Raw genomic sequence first — 14788 nt, forward strand, 5'->3', positions numbered from 1 at the left:
TGCTGTAACGTTGCTTGACCTAGTGCTTGGAAAACATACCACACACTGAGAGGAAAAGGCTAGCTCAAGAGGAGCTGAGGACATTTAATCCTGTAAAGCAAGTAGAAGGAAGAACTTGGATCCGGGTTAGCATTCACCCACGAGGTTTTGTTTGCATTCATGCGTTCCTTCCCAGGTGGTCACCTGAGGTCTACTTTGGTTTGGAAACCTCGCTAGGTGCTGGTGTTACCGAAAACTACTTTAACTCCAACCAACCCGAGAGCCCTTTTCCCCCAATACTTCTGTCTGCTCTTAGTCCCAAGTATGGGAACGGCAGGCAGGGAAAGGCCAAAAGGAGGTCTGAAAGAAATGGATCTTTTTCTTGTGGTTTAAGGATCAGCCAGTTGGAACCAAGGAGATGTTTTCTTAGGGTTGCAGAGAAGTTTGAAAAGCGATTGGATTGGTTTTGGCACGGAAATGTAGATTATAGAAATAGCGTTAGTATTACTAAGCCGACGGGCTATAGTATGAGGACTGTCATTTAGCTGTACGTTCTTGCAATAGTGTGCTGCCCTCAGCTCTGTAGTGGAAGGCTGCTGTATGTTTGCATGTCTTATCTCCCACCACCACATCAATGTTCTAATTGCCCATGCTTTGAAAACTTCCCTGCGGTGTTGGCCTTGCACAGCTAATGACTCCAGTCAGGTAAATACCATGCAGATTGTGGCCAGCCACACACACCAACAGGCCATGGACACCCGTAGCAACTGCTCCTTGATTCTGAAGCTCGAGGTCAGCCAGTCTCGGTGGTTTCCCCCTTAAGCTGCCCGACTCTCTGGAGAAATGCCAGGGTTTTGTAATTTACCTCAGAGTCTCCCAAAGAGCCAGAGGACCATTTATCTTTTAGAGAAACGTGGCAGGGCACTCTGGAATTGTTAGCATTGAACCTTTCAGTCAAAAAGAATAGCAGTTTTGCTGAACCATAATGTCTTCCTAAGTCCTTGGTGCCAGATGTACTATTTTCCTATTGGACTTGCCAAACCACTAAATAGTTAAAATACATCAAATCATCTCCAAGTGGCCAAAATTGAATGCCCTCCCCACCCCACCCCCCAAAAAAGAGCTCCTAGTCAGCAAACCTCACGGTCATGTTCCATACTAGAAAATTTCTGATTAGGCTAAAAATTAGGAAAACAGACTTAACATGAAAGACTTCAAATTTCTTTTTTGCCTACAGGCTCAGAGTAAGAACTACCAGAGAAAGGAGAGAATCAAGGGGGGGAATGGTCACAGCGAGAGCACCAACTATGATTACTGTTATACCCTCAACTACATGCTCTTAATGCCCGACGTCCCCAGTGAGTTTTCCCAGCACAGAGCTCTGGCAGGTGGAAGCGAAGAGAAAGGAGGCTGCAGTTCGAGCCAGATGTTCTGGCATCTTTGATGTGGCTTAAGCTGATCTTGGAACTAAGCATCGCATCTGAGCATGTGCAAGGAATGGTCCAAGAGGTCTTTTTGGTCAAGCATCCCCAAATCTTTGCCAGCAAATAATCCTTGGGCTTAATATAAGCTACCATAGCTCCAGCCACCAAACAACATTTTAAGTGGCATGCAAGGAGTAAAAAGAAAACCTTCCAATTCACGAGCGTCAATTATATCTAGATGGTTGGCCAGGCAGAGGGTAGAGAGTCTGGAAGCTGGATTCTTGTTGCCTAAATGTGACCACGTCTGCACTTTACATTTTCTGAGATATATTAATTTCTTGATAATTTCTCTTAATTGCTAGCTCATCAAAGCCGATGTCAATCGTCCTGTTCATCCTGTAAAGCAGTGGTTCTCAGCCTCGGCTTTTTCCCTGGGAACTCCTCAGGAATTTTTACAAAATACTGATCCCCAGGCAGCGCTCTGGAACAGTTAAGCTGGAACCTCTGGAGATGGGATGGGTGTCAGGGGTGTGGAAAGCTCCTTGACTGATTTCAGTGGTCAGCCAGGATGGCGAGCCACCGGGGGAGGAGGGCAGTGGAAAGGGGGAAGCGAGGAGGTTAGATGAGATCTTCCACAAAGTTCAAGCTTGGAGGACTTTGCAGGATGCTGACCGACAGTCAGCCGGTTGTTAGCTGATGCCCGTTACTCCTTGATAACTCTCCAGAGGCTTAGTTTCCTCCAACTGTATATTAAGTTGAATTTTCAACTATTGGCCATTGTCTAAGCTTCTTAGCTGAAATTGACCAAAAGGTCTCATTGAGAACTTAAGAAAGTGAAGGGGACACTGAGGCAGGAAACAACAGAGAGATATTCAAGTAGGCTTTATCTCAGGGGGCCCCAGAAGAACCTCTAATTCTAGCTGACTTGAGGCTGGTTGTTCTGGGGTTCTGGGGTCATGGTCTAGACATAAAATGGACTATAATATGGGAAGTTCCAATCAAGCAAGCCATCTATGGTAGTAGACTGACTCTGGGTTGACCCTCTCACTTGGTCCCGGATCCCTCACCCCATGGGGAGGCTGCAGACAGAGGAGAGCCAGAGTAGACCCGCAAAAGCAGTGATTCTCGAGCTTAGGTGTGCACAGAATCACCCAAGGGGCTGTTAAAACACACATGACAGGGTCTCACTCAGTATTGCTAGGTCTGTGGTGGAGCCTGAGCATTTGCATTTCTAGTAAGTCCTAAGATACTGCTGATACTACTATGGCCCACACTTTGAGAATCACTGCCTTAAACATGAGACCCTGGACAGACTAGGGTTGTCCTGGTCTGCAAGAGGTACACCAGACTTTAAAGAGTATTCCGTCACGCCCTGCAAGAAGGAATGGAATGTGGGTCTGCAATGAACTTGGCTTTATTTAAATGCACGTGTGAAAGGGTGAGAACCATCTGATTAAGTGATTGCCTCATGAGAACAGAGTTTTAAAATAGATAAGCCTTAGGGTTGCTTGTCCCTCATATCTTTGCATTAGAAATTGGTGATATTTAAATCAGATTTAATTTTAGAGTTCTAACCTTCACTAGCATAAACTAAACACAATAACAGCAGCATCTGTGAAAATCATTTAGTGTTCAGTATTCTGGACAGGGTATTGTTCTCTCCAACAGCAAACTGTACCTACACTGGACAGGAGAAGGCCAAAGGCATAGGGGATGCTAGACAGGGTCTCAAATATTAGCCCTCAGCCATCGAGCTTGGCAGGTGACCCTGGTGCACCAAGGTGGTTTGGCCTAGATGGCATCAATAGGGTGAGGGATGTTTTTGTGATGGGTCTATAGCAAACCCCCGGGAAGACAGATCTGCCTGGATGTTGTGGGATTTTTAAATTGAGATCAACCTTCGCTCTCCTCCTTATCATCTAAACTGGAGGCCATCCTGGCTTGTAATGGAATATCTAGAATATTTCCAGAGAAAGTCACTCTTACTTGCCTGGCTATTCCATAGAGGGAAAGTGGTCGCCTTTTATGTCACACAAGAAGTAATAGTCCGTGGGCAGGCCACTGCAGTGAGCTCTCCAAGCTCATAAGCACCTGCTACTATAAGTAGTATGGGTACAAGACCCATCACTGTTCCTTTCCCCAAGCCGTGTTGAACCTCTAGCCAGTTCTTGAACTCTGGGGGATCTGTAATGCCTTTCCTTCCTTTCTTCCCTGATGAACTTCTATTCATCCTTAAGAACCCTGCTCAGATGTTACACCCGCCATGAACCTATGTCTCTGGTTCATCTGGCCAGATGAAACTAGTTCCTCCTTCGATTAAGTTTCCATATCATGTCGAATATACATCATACTTATCACACTGTTCTTTGAAGGTGTGTTCATGTGTTTGTCTTTCTTCACCTCTAGGTTATTTGCTCTTGGAAGTTAAATATTATGTTATATTCTTCTTTGTGTCCTTAGCACCTAACATAGTGGCTGGCATAGGGCCAAGTTTTACGGTTTAATTAATGAAAAAAAAAAAGAGAGACTCTTAATCTCACAAAACAAACTGAGGGTTGTGGGGGGGTGGGGGGGAGGGAGAGGGTGGTTGGGTTATGGACATTGGGGAGAGTATGTGCTATGGTGAGTGCTATGAAGTGAGTAAACCTGGCGATTCACAGACCTGTACCCCTGGGGCTAATAATACATTATGTGTATTATGTATGTGTATTATGTGTATGTGTAATACATTAGTAAAACAAAAACAAAACCAAAATTAATGAAAAAAAAATAATTCGAGTGTTTGGGTAGGAGAAAGCATTACTTAAGAATCCGTTAGGGATACAGGCCAGAAAAGATAAATTGATATCATAGAATCACAGATGATCAGGGCAGGAGAATTTAGCTATCATCATAGTAGTTCCTTGTCTTCTGGAAGAAGAAGCTGGGAGATGCTTAACTGTGGGTTCCAGTCAAATGGTCAGTCAGTCTTGGCCAAATACCCGGATGAAGAATTCGTGGACTGGATTCAGACTCTCTTTCCCAGGAGCCCATCTATTACCCCGGGGAAATGCCATCCTCCTCCAGTGCTAAACCCAACCCCAAGAAAGCATGACGGTGTACTTTGCCACAGAGTCTAACATTTTTAAAGGGTGTTTAGGTAAATTTCCATCTCTAGACTTGAATGCCAATTGCCTATGGGAAGGTTTTTCTGATGCTTCTGAGGCAAACAGGATATTTTGAGTAGAGTGGGTAAGGAAGAGGAATGGAAATATCCCAGTCCTTAATACCATGATTTCTAACAGGAGGAAAACCACTCCAGATGCTCTTTCTACCTCCCTGTCCTCTACCTCATGTATGTGATTAGGAACTTGGTGGCTTCATTGACATATGCTTCTGTAGTACAAGATGAAAGGGAGTTGAAGGGAGAAAAGTGGTGGGGGTCCATACTGGAAAAAATGTGATGTGGAAAGGGGTTTTTGGAATTGGAGAGATATTATAAACAGGAAGGATACAGATGTCATTCTAGACTTTTTTTGGGGGGTGGGGACTCAATCCTTCATAAGTGCTACAATAGACATAATAATTCATTCACTCATTCACTAAAAATGTTGTCATTCTCCAGCTCAAAGCCCTCCACTCCCTTCCCCTTCCCCTTAGGATAAAACCATCGTTCCAGCTATGTCTTTGCAGACCTAGTTCCTTTTTTTTTTTTTTTAATTTTATTCATTTATTTGACAGACAGAAATCACAAGTAGGCAGAGAGGCAGGCAGAGAGAGAGGGGGAAGCAGGATCCCTGCCGAACAGAGAGCCCGATGCGGGGCTCGATCCCAGGACCCTGGGATCATGACCTGAGCCAAGGCAGAGGCTTAACCCACTGAGCCACCCAGGTGCCCCTGACCTAGTTCCTTTTACCTCCCCATTCATTTCTCCACATGTTCAGCAATTTTGATTTGTTTCTACCTCAGGGCCTTTGCACTTACTGTTCCTTCTGCCTGGAAAGCTCTCTCCCTCATTCCTTTTCATTCTTCAGATCTCAACCTGAAGACCACTTCCTCCAAGAACTCTTCACTGAGCAACCTGTCTACAGGATCTCCTCACATCATACCTTGTGTATTTCCTTCATGACATGTAAAGAATCAGAAGATATGTTTTTTATTTACGTCAGACTTTAAGCTCCATAAGAGATGAGACCCTGTCTGTCTTATTCACTGCTGGGTCCCCAGCACCCAGATCAGTGCATAACAAATAGCAGGTGCTCAGGAAATATTGCTGAATGAATGAAGGAAACACTTACATATGTACAAGGTTTATAGAAGTGAGAGGAGAACAGAAAACTTCCATTGCTTCTAGGAACTACAGCCTAAACTCGAATAGTATTTTTTTTTCCTCATTGTATCATCTATATATCTTCTGATTGATAAAATTTGACTTTTGGCATGATTCTTAGAGAGGCATAACCCAATTCCGTAAGAGTTTTCTGTTCTCTATCCAGTGGTCAGGTTATAGTATTTGCCACCATTACTCATTTGGATCTTTATCAGATCCAAACTTGGTCTCAGTTGTCAGGTCTTTTTCTTCCATGTAATTTATCTTAAGTTGGGCCGTCCTAAGTTGGGTCTACTACATCTGCATGTGTCTAATGTAAAGAATAATTTCTGGTTTGGTGCTGAGTCAGGGTCTGCTGAAGCAGGGCGCTGGGGCAGGATAGGAAGCTCCTCATTGGGACCCAGGGGCTGCATCCAGGCAGAAACCAAGCACTTTGGCACAAGAATCGGAGGCAGGGGCCACCGTAGGTCGGTGCAAGGTCACCCCTGGCAATTTTGGTAGCTAGACTCTAGGTCCTTCCCGGGTGCTGATGCCAGTAAAGACCCAAAACTCAGGGAATGGGGTTTGTCCTATTGGCATGTCCCTGCCTAGGACGTATACCCTATTGTACCCTCCTGCCTAGGGTACAGCTATCCACCTGCTAGAGAATATGGTAAAGTGCCCATCTAATGCCAGCTCTCTCATCCCACAGAGTCCTGGCCCGTGGTTGTGCAGTCCAGGGGGCTGGATGGCATGCTGGACCCAAGCTCAGCTCAGTGTCCGGGCCCAATAACGGCTTTTCCAAGGGAGCAGCTTTCTGTCCTGGCCCCACCGAGGTAAGCACTTGAGGGGTTCCTGCCTCACCGAGGCTGCTGGCTCTGGAGCATCTGAGACAGCTGGACATGAGCCCCGGGCTGAAGAAGAGGAGTCACATCTAACTGTTAATCAGCTGGGCTCTGGGATGGGCCTAGTGATCCAGCACATGTGGCCTTCATGCTCTCAGCTGGTCCCGTACCTCCAGGGACAGGTTAAGAGTCTGAGCTGTCCACCTCTGTAGTAACAGAACCCAGGGCCTCCAACAGACAGAGAGCAGCGGTCAGACTCTCCACACAGCGCCTGGTCTGTCTGAGTAGGCAGCCTTGTGAGATGAAGTATCCTTGATCACTTTCACGCCCTTGGCCATGGAGTAGAAGGTAGGGGAAGCTCCAGATCAGGGGACAGAGGCCAGCGCTGAGTTCTACTGCGGCTGGGTGTGTGCCCACTTCCAGGTACTTACTCTTACTACCTGTTTCCTCCTCTGTGCAACAGGAATCGTAAGGCCTCCTCCCAGGTTTGTTGCAAAGGTTAATGAGGTACTTATGCCCAATAAAGGATAATGATGATAATTATGATCTCCCCTCATTCATTTTAAATGTGTGCCTAAGACTTCAGGCCAGTAGATCCTGTTCCCAGGAAAGCCGCAGGTGCCTGTACCTGCTAGTGCCTTCTGGCTGCATATTTCTATCATGGGCACTCCAAGTGCTTTTGGACAAAATCGACCTGATGCCTAGAAACCTGATCAACCAAATAGGAAAATAATCGAATATCCAGGTGTTCCCCAGTGTCCGGATTTGTGGCACAAGGGAGGTAAAACTTACAGCCTGTTGAATGGAATTCTCATTTTGATGTTGGTGACCAACTCAGTGTAGCCCTGGGTTCCAGTGCGCGCGTGGCCTCAGGGCTCTCTCCTCGGGAAGGTGCTGAGGCTGAACGATGGGAAGCTCCCATACTTGGAGCCCGCCACTCACGAGCTGCAGAACCCCAAGGTCACTCAGACTCCCCAACACCCATGTGTCCCCTCTGTCAAGCTCAAGGATTGGACTAGATTGCTGATTCTCAAAACACAGTCCTCGGTCCAGTGGCGTCAGTATCACCTGGGAGCCTGTGAGAAGCGTCGAGTCTCGGGCCCCACCCTAGGCCTCCTCGGTCAGAAACAGTGGGGTCCAGCAATCTGCAGTTTGGCAGACCTTCCAGGTTATTCTGACACCCTGAACCTCTGGACTTGATCATCTCTGATGTCCCTTCCGGTCCAAGCTTCCTCCCCGGGGAGAGGCCAGCAGAGGCGCTCACTGGGTTCCGTCCTGGCAATGCTGTTCTCTGCTGAGGCCTCAGGGGGACCTCCCTGGGGAGCTGAGGAGCGGCAGAAGGCCTCTCACGTTCCACGCAGGTGCTGACAACTGGGGGTGTCCCCATCTTTACACTGAAGACAGCAGCATGTTTACATGAGAGCAAGGCCACGTGTACGTGGAAAAGGACCCTTGACCCACTCTCATAACATGGCGAGTAGGATGGAAGGGGAGGCTGGCTTTCCTCAGCCACAGGCACTTGGCCTCACTAGCACTAATGATCTCGGTTCACTGACCCAGTCTCTGGCCCAGAATCACTACTAGCTCTAGGCACCACCCCTCTGAGGCAGGAATCCTCATACTCCCTGGACAGAGAACCACCACGGGTTCGGTCCCCAGGTGCTGTCAGCCCTCCGAGCTGCAAGGATGTGGGCCACCTGCTCAGCTGCGTCCAGCAGCTTCATCACCTCCCCACGTGCAGCCTGAGTCAGTGTGAAGATCACTCACCAGGTGCAGGAAATTTCTGTCCTCACTGGAGCATAGGAACCATGGAAACCCCCAGAATGTATCCCTGGTCCGAGAGGGCACAGAAGTTGGGGAGCCCTGAATAAAAGGCACCCCCGCAACACACATACACATACACACTCTCTTAATCATATGTCCTCCTTTCAGGCTAGGAGCAGGACAAATACAGAACATTCAGCCGTGACACAAAACACATTCCCCCATGTGAGCCCCTAAGGGCATCATCCCCAGCTGATCGTTCAGCTGATAGGGCTCTGCTTCGCGAAGCCTCAATGAGGACCGCCTGTCGTGTCATCAGGAGAAAGGATTCGAGGGTTGTTCTTTTTTTTTTTTTTTTTTAAGATTTTATTTATTTATTTGACAGACAGAGATTACAAGTAGGCAGAGAGGCAGAGAGAGAGAGGAGGAAGCAGGTTCCCTGCTGAGCAGAGAGCCCGAAGTGGGGCTCGATCCCAGAATCCTGAGATCATGACCTGAGCCAAAGGCAGGGGCTTAACCCACTGAGCCACCCAGGTGCCCCTCGAGGGTTGTTCTTAAAAAGAAAGAAAGAAAAGTCACTCCGTGGTTTTACGTCAACCAAGGAGAGAATGTTCTTTTGTAAACTGCGCTTTGTTCATCGTATCACTGGACTAGAAATCACACTCGTTTTTTTTCTTTTCTTTAGTTCTCCGCTGATGATTTTTAAAAAGAAACACTTAATTTAAAAAGAAATAGCTGAAGGGGATTAAAGAGGACACTTACCATGATGAGCCCTCAGTAATGGTTAGAGTTGTTGAATCACCGTGTTATACACCTGAAACTCCTATAACACTGTTAACTTTACTGGAACTAAAATAAAAAGCTTAATGAAAATGAATAAGTAAAAATATTTGATATTGTCCCTGCCTTATGAGAAAATGTCAGACATGGCAATATTCTCACTTGAAAAAAAAAACCACGCCAAGGAGTATATTTTAAATATAAAAACTAAAGTTTTAAAAAAGACTATGGGGCATGCTATTAGGGGTGAGTCAATTAAAAACTTTTATGAGAGAACATTTCCAACATTTTCAAAAATCTTAACAAAGCAGTCTGTGCCTGATGCAACCCTCCCCCGTGATGAAATGCCGTCCACTACCATGTGTTATCGTGACGGTGAACTGGAAGTTACCGTCGACATTAAGAATTCAGTAGCACCTGCAGTGCTGGGCAGAGCAGTAACCTGTATGGCTGCTGAAACTCAAGCATGTCCAAGCTGGAAGATTCCTCAAGAGTCTGCGGTCGCATGGAGAAGTGAAGGAGCACAGAAGCAAGGGGCGCGTCCACACCCTCCCTGACTCTTAGAGCTGGAGTCACCTGTGAACACTAGGTCACCTGGATACAACGAAGAGGGGCAGGGTGCTTTTCTGCCTCCAGGGAGTTTGCCTGGGGATGGGAGGAGATGAGAACATAATGGCCCTAAGGCAGGTCTAAGGAAATGCTCTACAGAGGTGGAGAAGGGAGAGAGTTTGTCTCTGTGGAAATAGAAAAAGGCGCCCCTCCCGCCCAGTGGAGGTGGTATTTGAGTTGGGTGCTAAAAGGTGATGCGAACAACTCCAACCAACAGAGAGGGGGGAGCAGAAAAGGCACAGGGAGGGCGAGGGGGAGCATTCCTGGTCAAGAAGATGCTGAACTGAGAGGACAGCGGCTCACCACTGGACCCTCTGGGCAGGGCCAGGTGATCAGAGCGGGGCTTCAAGAGGTTAAATGGGGTGGCTAGGAACAGTAGGTACTGAAAGAAGAGAGATGAGGGTCCAGGACATCAGTTGGGAGATGGCTCTGTGACCTGAACCAGGAACAGGAGGTGAGAATGGAAACTACAATTTCAAGAGGTGCTCCCGGAACAGAACGCAAAGGGCTGGGGGGAGGGCCAGGAGGAAGGAATAGAGGCCGGCGTTGAGCTGAGGTTTGGAGCTGGTGGACAAAGGGAGGGTGGTTCCAGGGCCAGAATAAAGGAAAATGTTGGAGAAACTCATTTAGGAGGGAAGTGTGGGGAGATGTTCACAAGAGACAGCCGCTGGGGAACTACACCATAACACACCATAAACCATCAAGTGGTCCAAAACAGGGCTGCTGCTGTTGAGAGGGAAGGCGGGACTGATCATCCTGATGAGTAGCAGTGTGAAGATTTTTGATTGGGATGCCTTGCATTCAAAATGTCAGTATCCGGGAAGAGTCCCCTAGAGGTTCAGAACTGGCTTTTGAAAGAGCAGTGGGGCTAGAGATCCCAGTCCGGGCATCAATCCCACAGAAGTCTCAGCCGCCTCCTTAGAAGAGGATGAGCTTACCAAGGGGGAGACTGGAGGAGGAGGTGGGAACCCCTGGTCATGGGAAATAGGGAGCAGTACTTCCCTTATTACCATCAAAACCCTAAAGTTTCGTGGTTTTCTTTTTCCATTTTCCCATCCAAATTCTAAGTGTTACTAATTTGGATATAAATGGATGAATTTTCAGTTTCATTTCTTCTCCCTTCTTCTATCTGATGAGAGATACCATGTATTGAGAAGAAAGAAAAGGAGCAAACCAAGGGGCTTGACTTAGCTGCCAGCCAACTGAATGCTCGGTTCTGTGGCAGTTGGCTGGACAGTTTATGTGCCACACCATTAGCCAGCAGAACCAGCAGTGGGCAAAAGCCCAGATGTGCATAGCCGGCTGGAGGACTGGAGTAAACACCAGTGTTTTTTCAAAGTAACCCAAGAGAAAAGAATTTGGTGGTTTTATTCTTGGTATTTCACCAAACAGTGGCCTATTTCCAGTGGGGATGGAAGGGGGAAACACAATATTGAAGAGAAGAATGCATCACTTTGAAACAGATTAGAAATGCACCCTGCAGCCATAGCCACAAAATCCAAGAGAAGGCACCTACCACAGTGAAAAGAAGGCAGGCAGTGAGCTTCTCGGGCCGTCCCCATTCACTCCTTCATTCGTTTGCCTTACATTTTTTGAGGACCTACTATGTGCCAGCACTGCACATGGCTCCAGAAATATTTAACTTTAAATGGCACAGCTTCTAAAGTGCTCTCAGGAGACAGACAATGTACGTGATTATCCATGGCACTAGGAAACACCAGTGCTCTCAGGAGACAGACAATGTACGTGATTATCCATGGCACTAGGAAACACCAGTGATAGGGTTATGGCAAACCACCATGGTAGACAGGAGAGGGGCTCACCGAGGAAGGACTGACTAGGGCAGGTGGATGAGACACGGCTCTGCGTTCCATGACCTTGCAGCCAGTGGGGAGACAGGCTGAAATCTTATAGGAGTAAGTTCAGAGAGCAAACAAGCAGCAGTGTGACTGAAGAAGACGAAGTCCTTGGCCTAGGACACTGGAATGACTCAGAAGTAAGGAGATGTGTGCGCACCTTTCAATCCCAGCAGCATCCCTGTGAAATAGTTGTTATTGCCTGCTTTTTACCAATGAGGAAACTAAGTCTCAGAAAGATTAAGTGACTTCCCTCTGCTTGCAAGTAGCCAAGATGGGAATATGAACAAGGTTTTCTAACTCCAAATCCAATGCAGAATGGCCTGTGGGGGTGGGGATGGGAAAGAGGAAGGGATGGAATAGGAAGTTTGGGCCCCCTCTCTAGGGGATGCCACTAACCCTCCCAAGATTTAGAGATGCTTCACAGAGGAGGTGACATTTGATATCCATCCACAGGTGTGACTGGGACCTCCACAGTCAGCTGCCCTGGGGGGGTGGTCACAGGTGGGCAACTCTGGTACAGTGTGGAGCCCTGTCTGGGCTTGCTTGTGCTGCCTCTTGGGGACAGATGGATTTCTGCCATTTGCTGTATACTCACATAGGAGTAAATAATAAAAGGAAAAGGCGTGTTTAAGAATGAAAGACAAGGGTTCCTGGCTCAGTCAGTTGGGCGTCTGCCCTCTGCTCAGGCCATGATCTTGAAGTCATGAGATCGAGTCCCAAGTCAGGCTCTCTGTCCCTCCCCCTACTTGTGTGCTCGCTCTTGCTCTCTCTTTCTCTCTCCCTCAAATGAATAAATAAAACATTTTTGAAAGAAAAAGGATGAAAGACAAAGTAGGGGCGAAGGAAGGGTAGAAGGATTTCAGAAGGGGTCAGCTTTGGATTCTGTTCCTAGTTGTGCTGATGACTTTAGGCCTGTTGGTTAATTTTCTGTGGATCACTTGCCTTGTATATGAAAGAAAGACGATAAATCCTAAGTCAAGACTAATGAGAAATTAGAAATGAATGCACTTGAAAAGTTTTAAAATGTCACACGACAAGGAGCTATATCAGCGTTGGTATTTCTATGTGCTGGCTGGTGGCTGACTAGCCGGGCAATGCTGGTCCCAGAGCTCTGTACTTTTTTGCCAGACATGACGTTTCATGGATTTGCAACAAGGGTTCCCCATCACCAGATCTCAGAGCTGACCAGTGCTGCTGTCTGAAGAGGGTGGATTCAGGGCTGGGGCTTCAAGACAAGTCCTGGGAAACCCTTCCCACTGCCTTCCCAGGGGAGTCAAGTCGTTGGGCTCAACACAGTGCTAAGGACAGGTGTCAGACACACACGGACACCTCCAGCTGGCAGACGCAGCACTCAGGGACCATGTGCATGGTGCTGCCAAGTTCACACGGTGCCACAGGGTGGAATTTGGGGGCTCTGTCCCTTCCTGAAAAAGCCCAGCCCCTCGATGGCGTGACCCTATCTCCAGGTCACCTGAGCCAGCCCTGTTTATACCTGTCGTCCTCTGTCATTGTGGTCAGCAGCCCCTCTCACCCTCCAAAGTCTCTCGGTTTGAACGGTAAATTCCAGAGTCACCTTGCCCTTGGACTCCCAGGTGAGACAGCTCTTTGGGATCCTCTCGGGAGGTCAAGACCCAGAAACTGCCTTTGTACAGAACTCCGTGCCCCGTGGACTAATCCCCGTTTCTGTCTCCTTCCAGGTGCACAGCGTAATGTCCATGTTGTTCTACACTCTGATCACAGCTCTTTTGATCGGCACCCAGGCAGAAGCCCACCCCGAGAGCCATGTCCCAGCAGGACACGCCATCCCCCAAGCCCACTGGACTAAGCTTCAGCATTCCCTTGACACAGCCCTCCGCCGAGCCCGCAGCACCCCGGCGGGGGCAATAGCTGCGAGGGTGGCCGGGCAGACCCGCAACATCACTGTGGACCCCAAACTCTTTAAAAAGCGGCGACTGCGCTCACCCCGCGTGCTATTCAGCACGCACCCCCCACCTGTGGCCGCAGATACTCAGGATCTGGACTTGGAGGCCGGCGGAGCCGCCTTGGGCAACAGGACTCGCAGGAGCAAGCGGTCGTCGTCCCACCCTGTCTTCCACCGGGGCGAGTTCTCGGTGTGCGACAGCGTCAGCGTGTGGGTGGGGGACAAGACCACCGCCACGGACATCAAAGGCAAGGAGGTGATGGTTTTGGGGGAGGTGAACATTAACAACAGCGTGTTCAAACAGTACTTTTTTGAGACCAAGTGCCGGGACCCCACGCCCGTGGACAGCGGGTGCAGGGGCATCGACGCCAAGCACTGGAACTCGTATTGTACCACGACCCACACCTTTGTCAAGGCGCTGACCATGGACGGCAAGCAGGCTGCCTGGCGGTTTATCCGGATTGACACAGCCTGCGTGTGCGTGCTCAGCAGGAAGGCTGGGAGAAGAGCCTGACCTGCAGGACAGCCCCCCCCCCCCAGCTCCCCCTCCACCCCCTCCTGGGCCCCTCCCTACCTCAACCTGTAAATTATTTTAAATTATAAGGACTGCATGGTAATTTATAGTTTATACAGTTTTAAAAAATCATTATTTATTAAATTTTTGGAAGCATCCCATGTGCCGGCACTCCAGTCATTTTCCCCAAGTGTGACCCTCTGCAAGTCTGGGGACATTGTGGGGCGAATTACCCCTGGCACCCCCGGCTGTCATCCTCCCCCCCCCCACCCACCCCAGCCAGCTCTGCAAACTTCAGGGCAAAGCTGACTGGGTTCACAGATTCCCCTAAGCCGGACATAATTAGAAAGGGACGTCTGCCGGATTGCAACTCTGCTCAGCATTCCAGAGCCAAAGCTACCTAATCCTTGGATTACCTGGCCCACTGCCCCAGTGCGTGAGCCTCGGGGAGGTTTGGGGAGCCTCGGCAGAAGCAGGCCCACCGCTTCAGAGTCCTGGAGGGACTCGCCTTACAGTAGGAACAGTCTTGCATCAAAGACCTGTGAGGCTGGCTTGTTTTGGGGTGGGGGGAGAGAGATCTGCTTTTGGCTGAAATGCTGTCTGGAAGAACGGTAATGAAATAATCTCATGAGAGCTGTCATGGTAGATCTGATTTCATGTTAAGATTGCCTTAGGACTAATGGCGGGCCCTGCACTTATCCTCCAGAGGCTTCCTGCAGAAAGAGATCATTACCGGAGAACACATGAGGGCCTCCAGCACTCTTGCCACCCACTGACGGCCCCACAGCAGCTTCCAATGGCCCCA

General features: G+C 48.6%; 1 protein-coding gene across 2 annotated transcripts in view; it reads left to right on the plus strand.

Moving 5' to 3' along the window:
- The window catches only part of NGF (nerve growth factor), a 51885-nt gene extending 37758 nt beyond the window's left edge, over positions 1 to 14127 (plus strand). For both annotated transcript variants that reach the window (XM_032881362.1, XM_032881363.1), the window contains exons 2-3: positions 6404 to 6527; positions 13246 to 14127. In XM_032881362.1, coding sequence (XP_032737253.1) covers positions 13258 to 13983 — 726 coding nt within the window. In that variant the 5' untranslated portion in view covers positions 6404 to 6527; positions 13246 to 13257 and the 3' untranslated portion in view covers positions 13984 to 14127. The remainder of the gene's footprint in view (positions 1 to 6403; positions 6528 to 13245) is intronic.
- The last annotated feature ends 661 nt before the right edge of the window (positions 14128 to 14788 follow it).

This window comes from Lontra canadensis, unplaced genomic scaffold (genome assembly GCF_010015895.1).
Source record: "Lontra canadensis isolate GAN:19392208 unplaced genomic scaffold, GSC_riverotter_1.0 scaffold75, whole genome shotgun sequence".
Taxonomy (NCBI): domain Eukaryota; kingdom Metazoa; phylum Chordata; class Mammalia; order Carnivora; family Mustelidae; genus Lontra; species Lontra canadensis.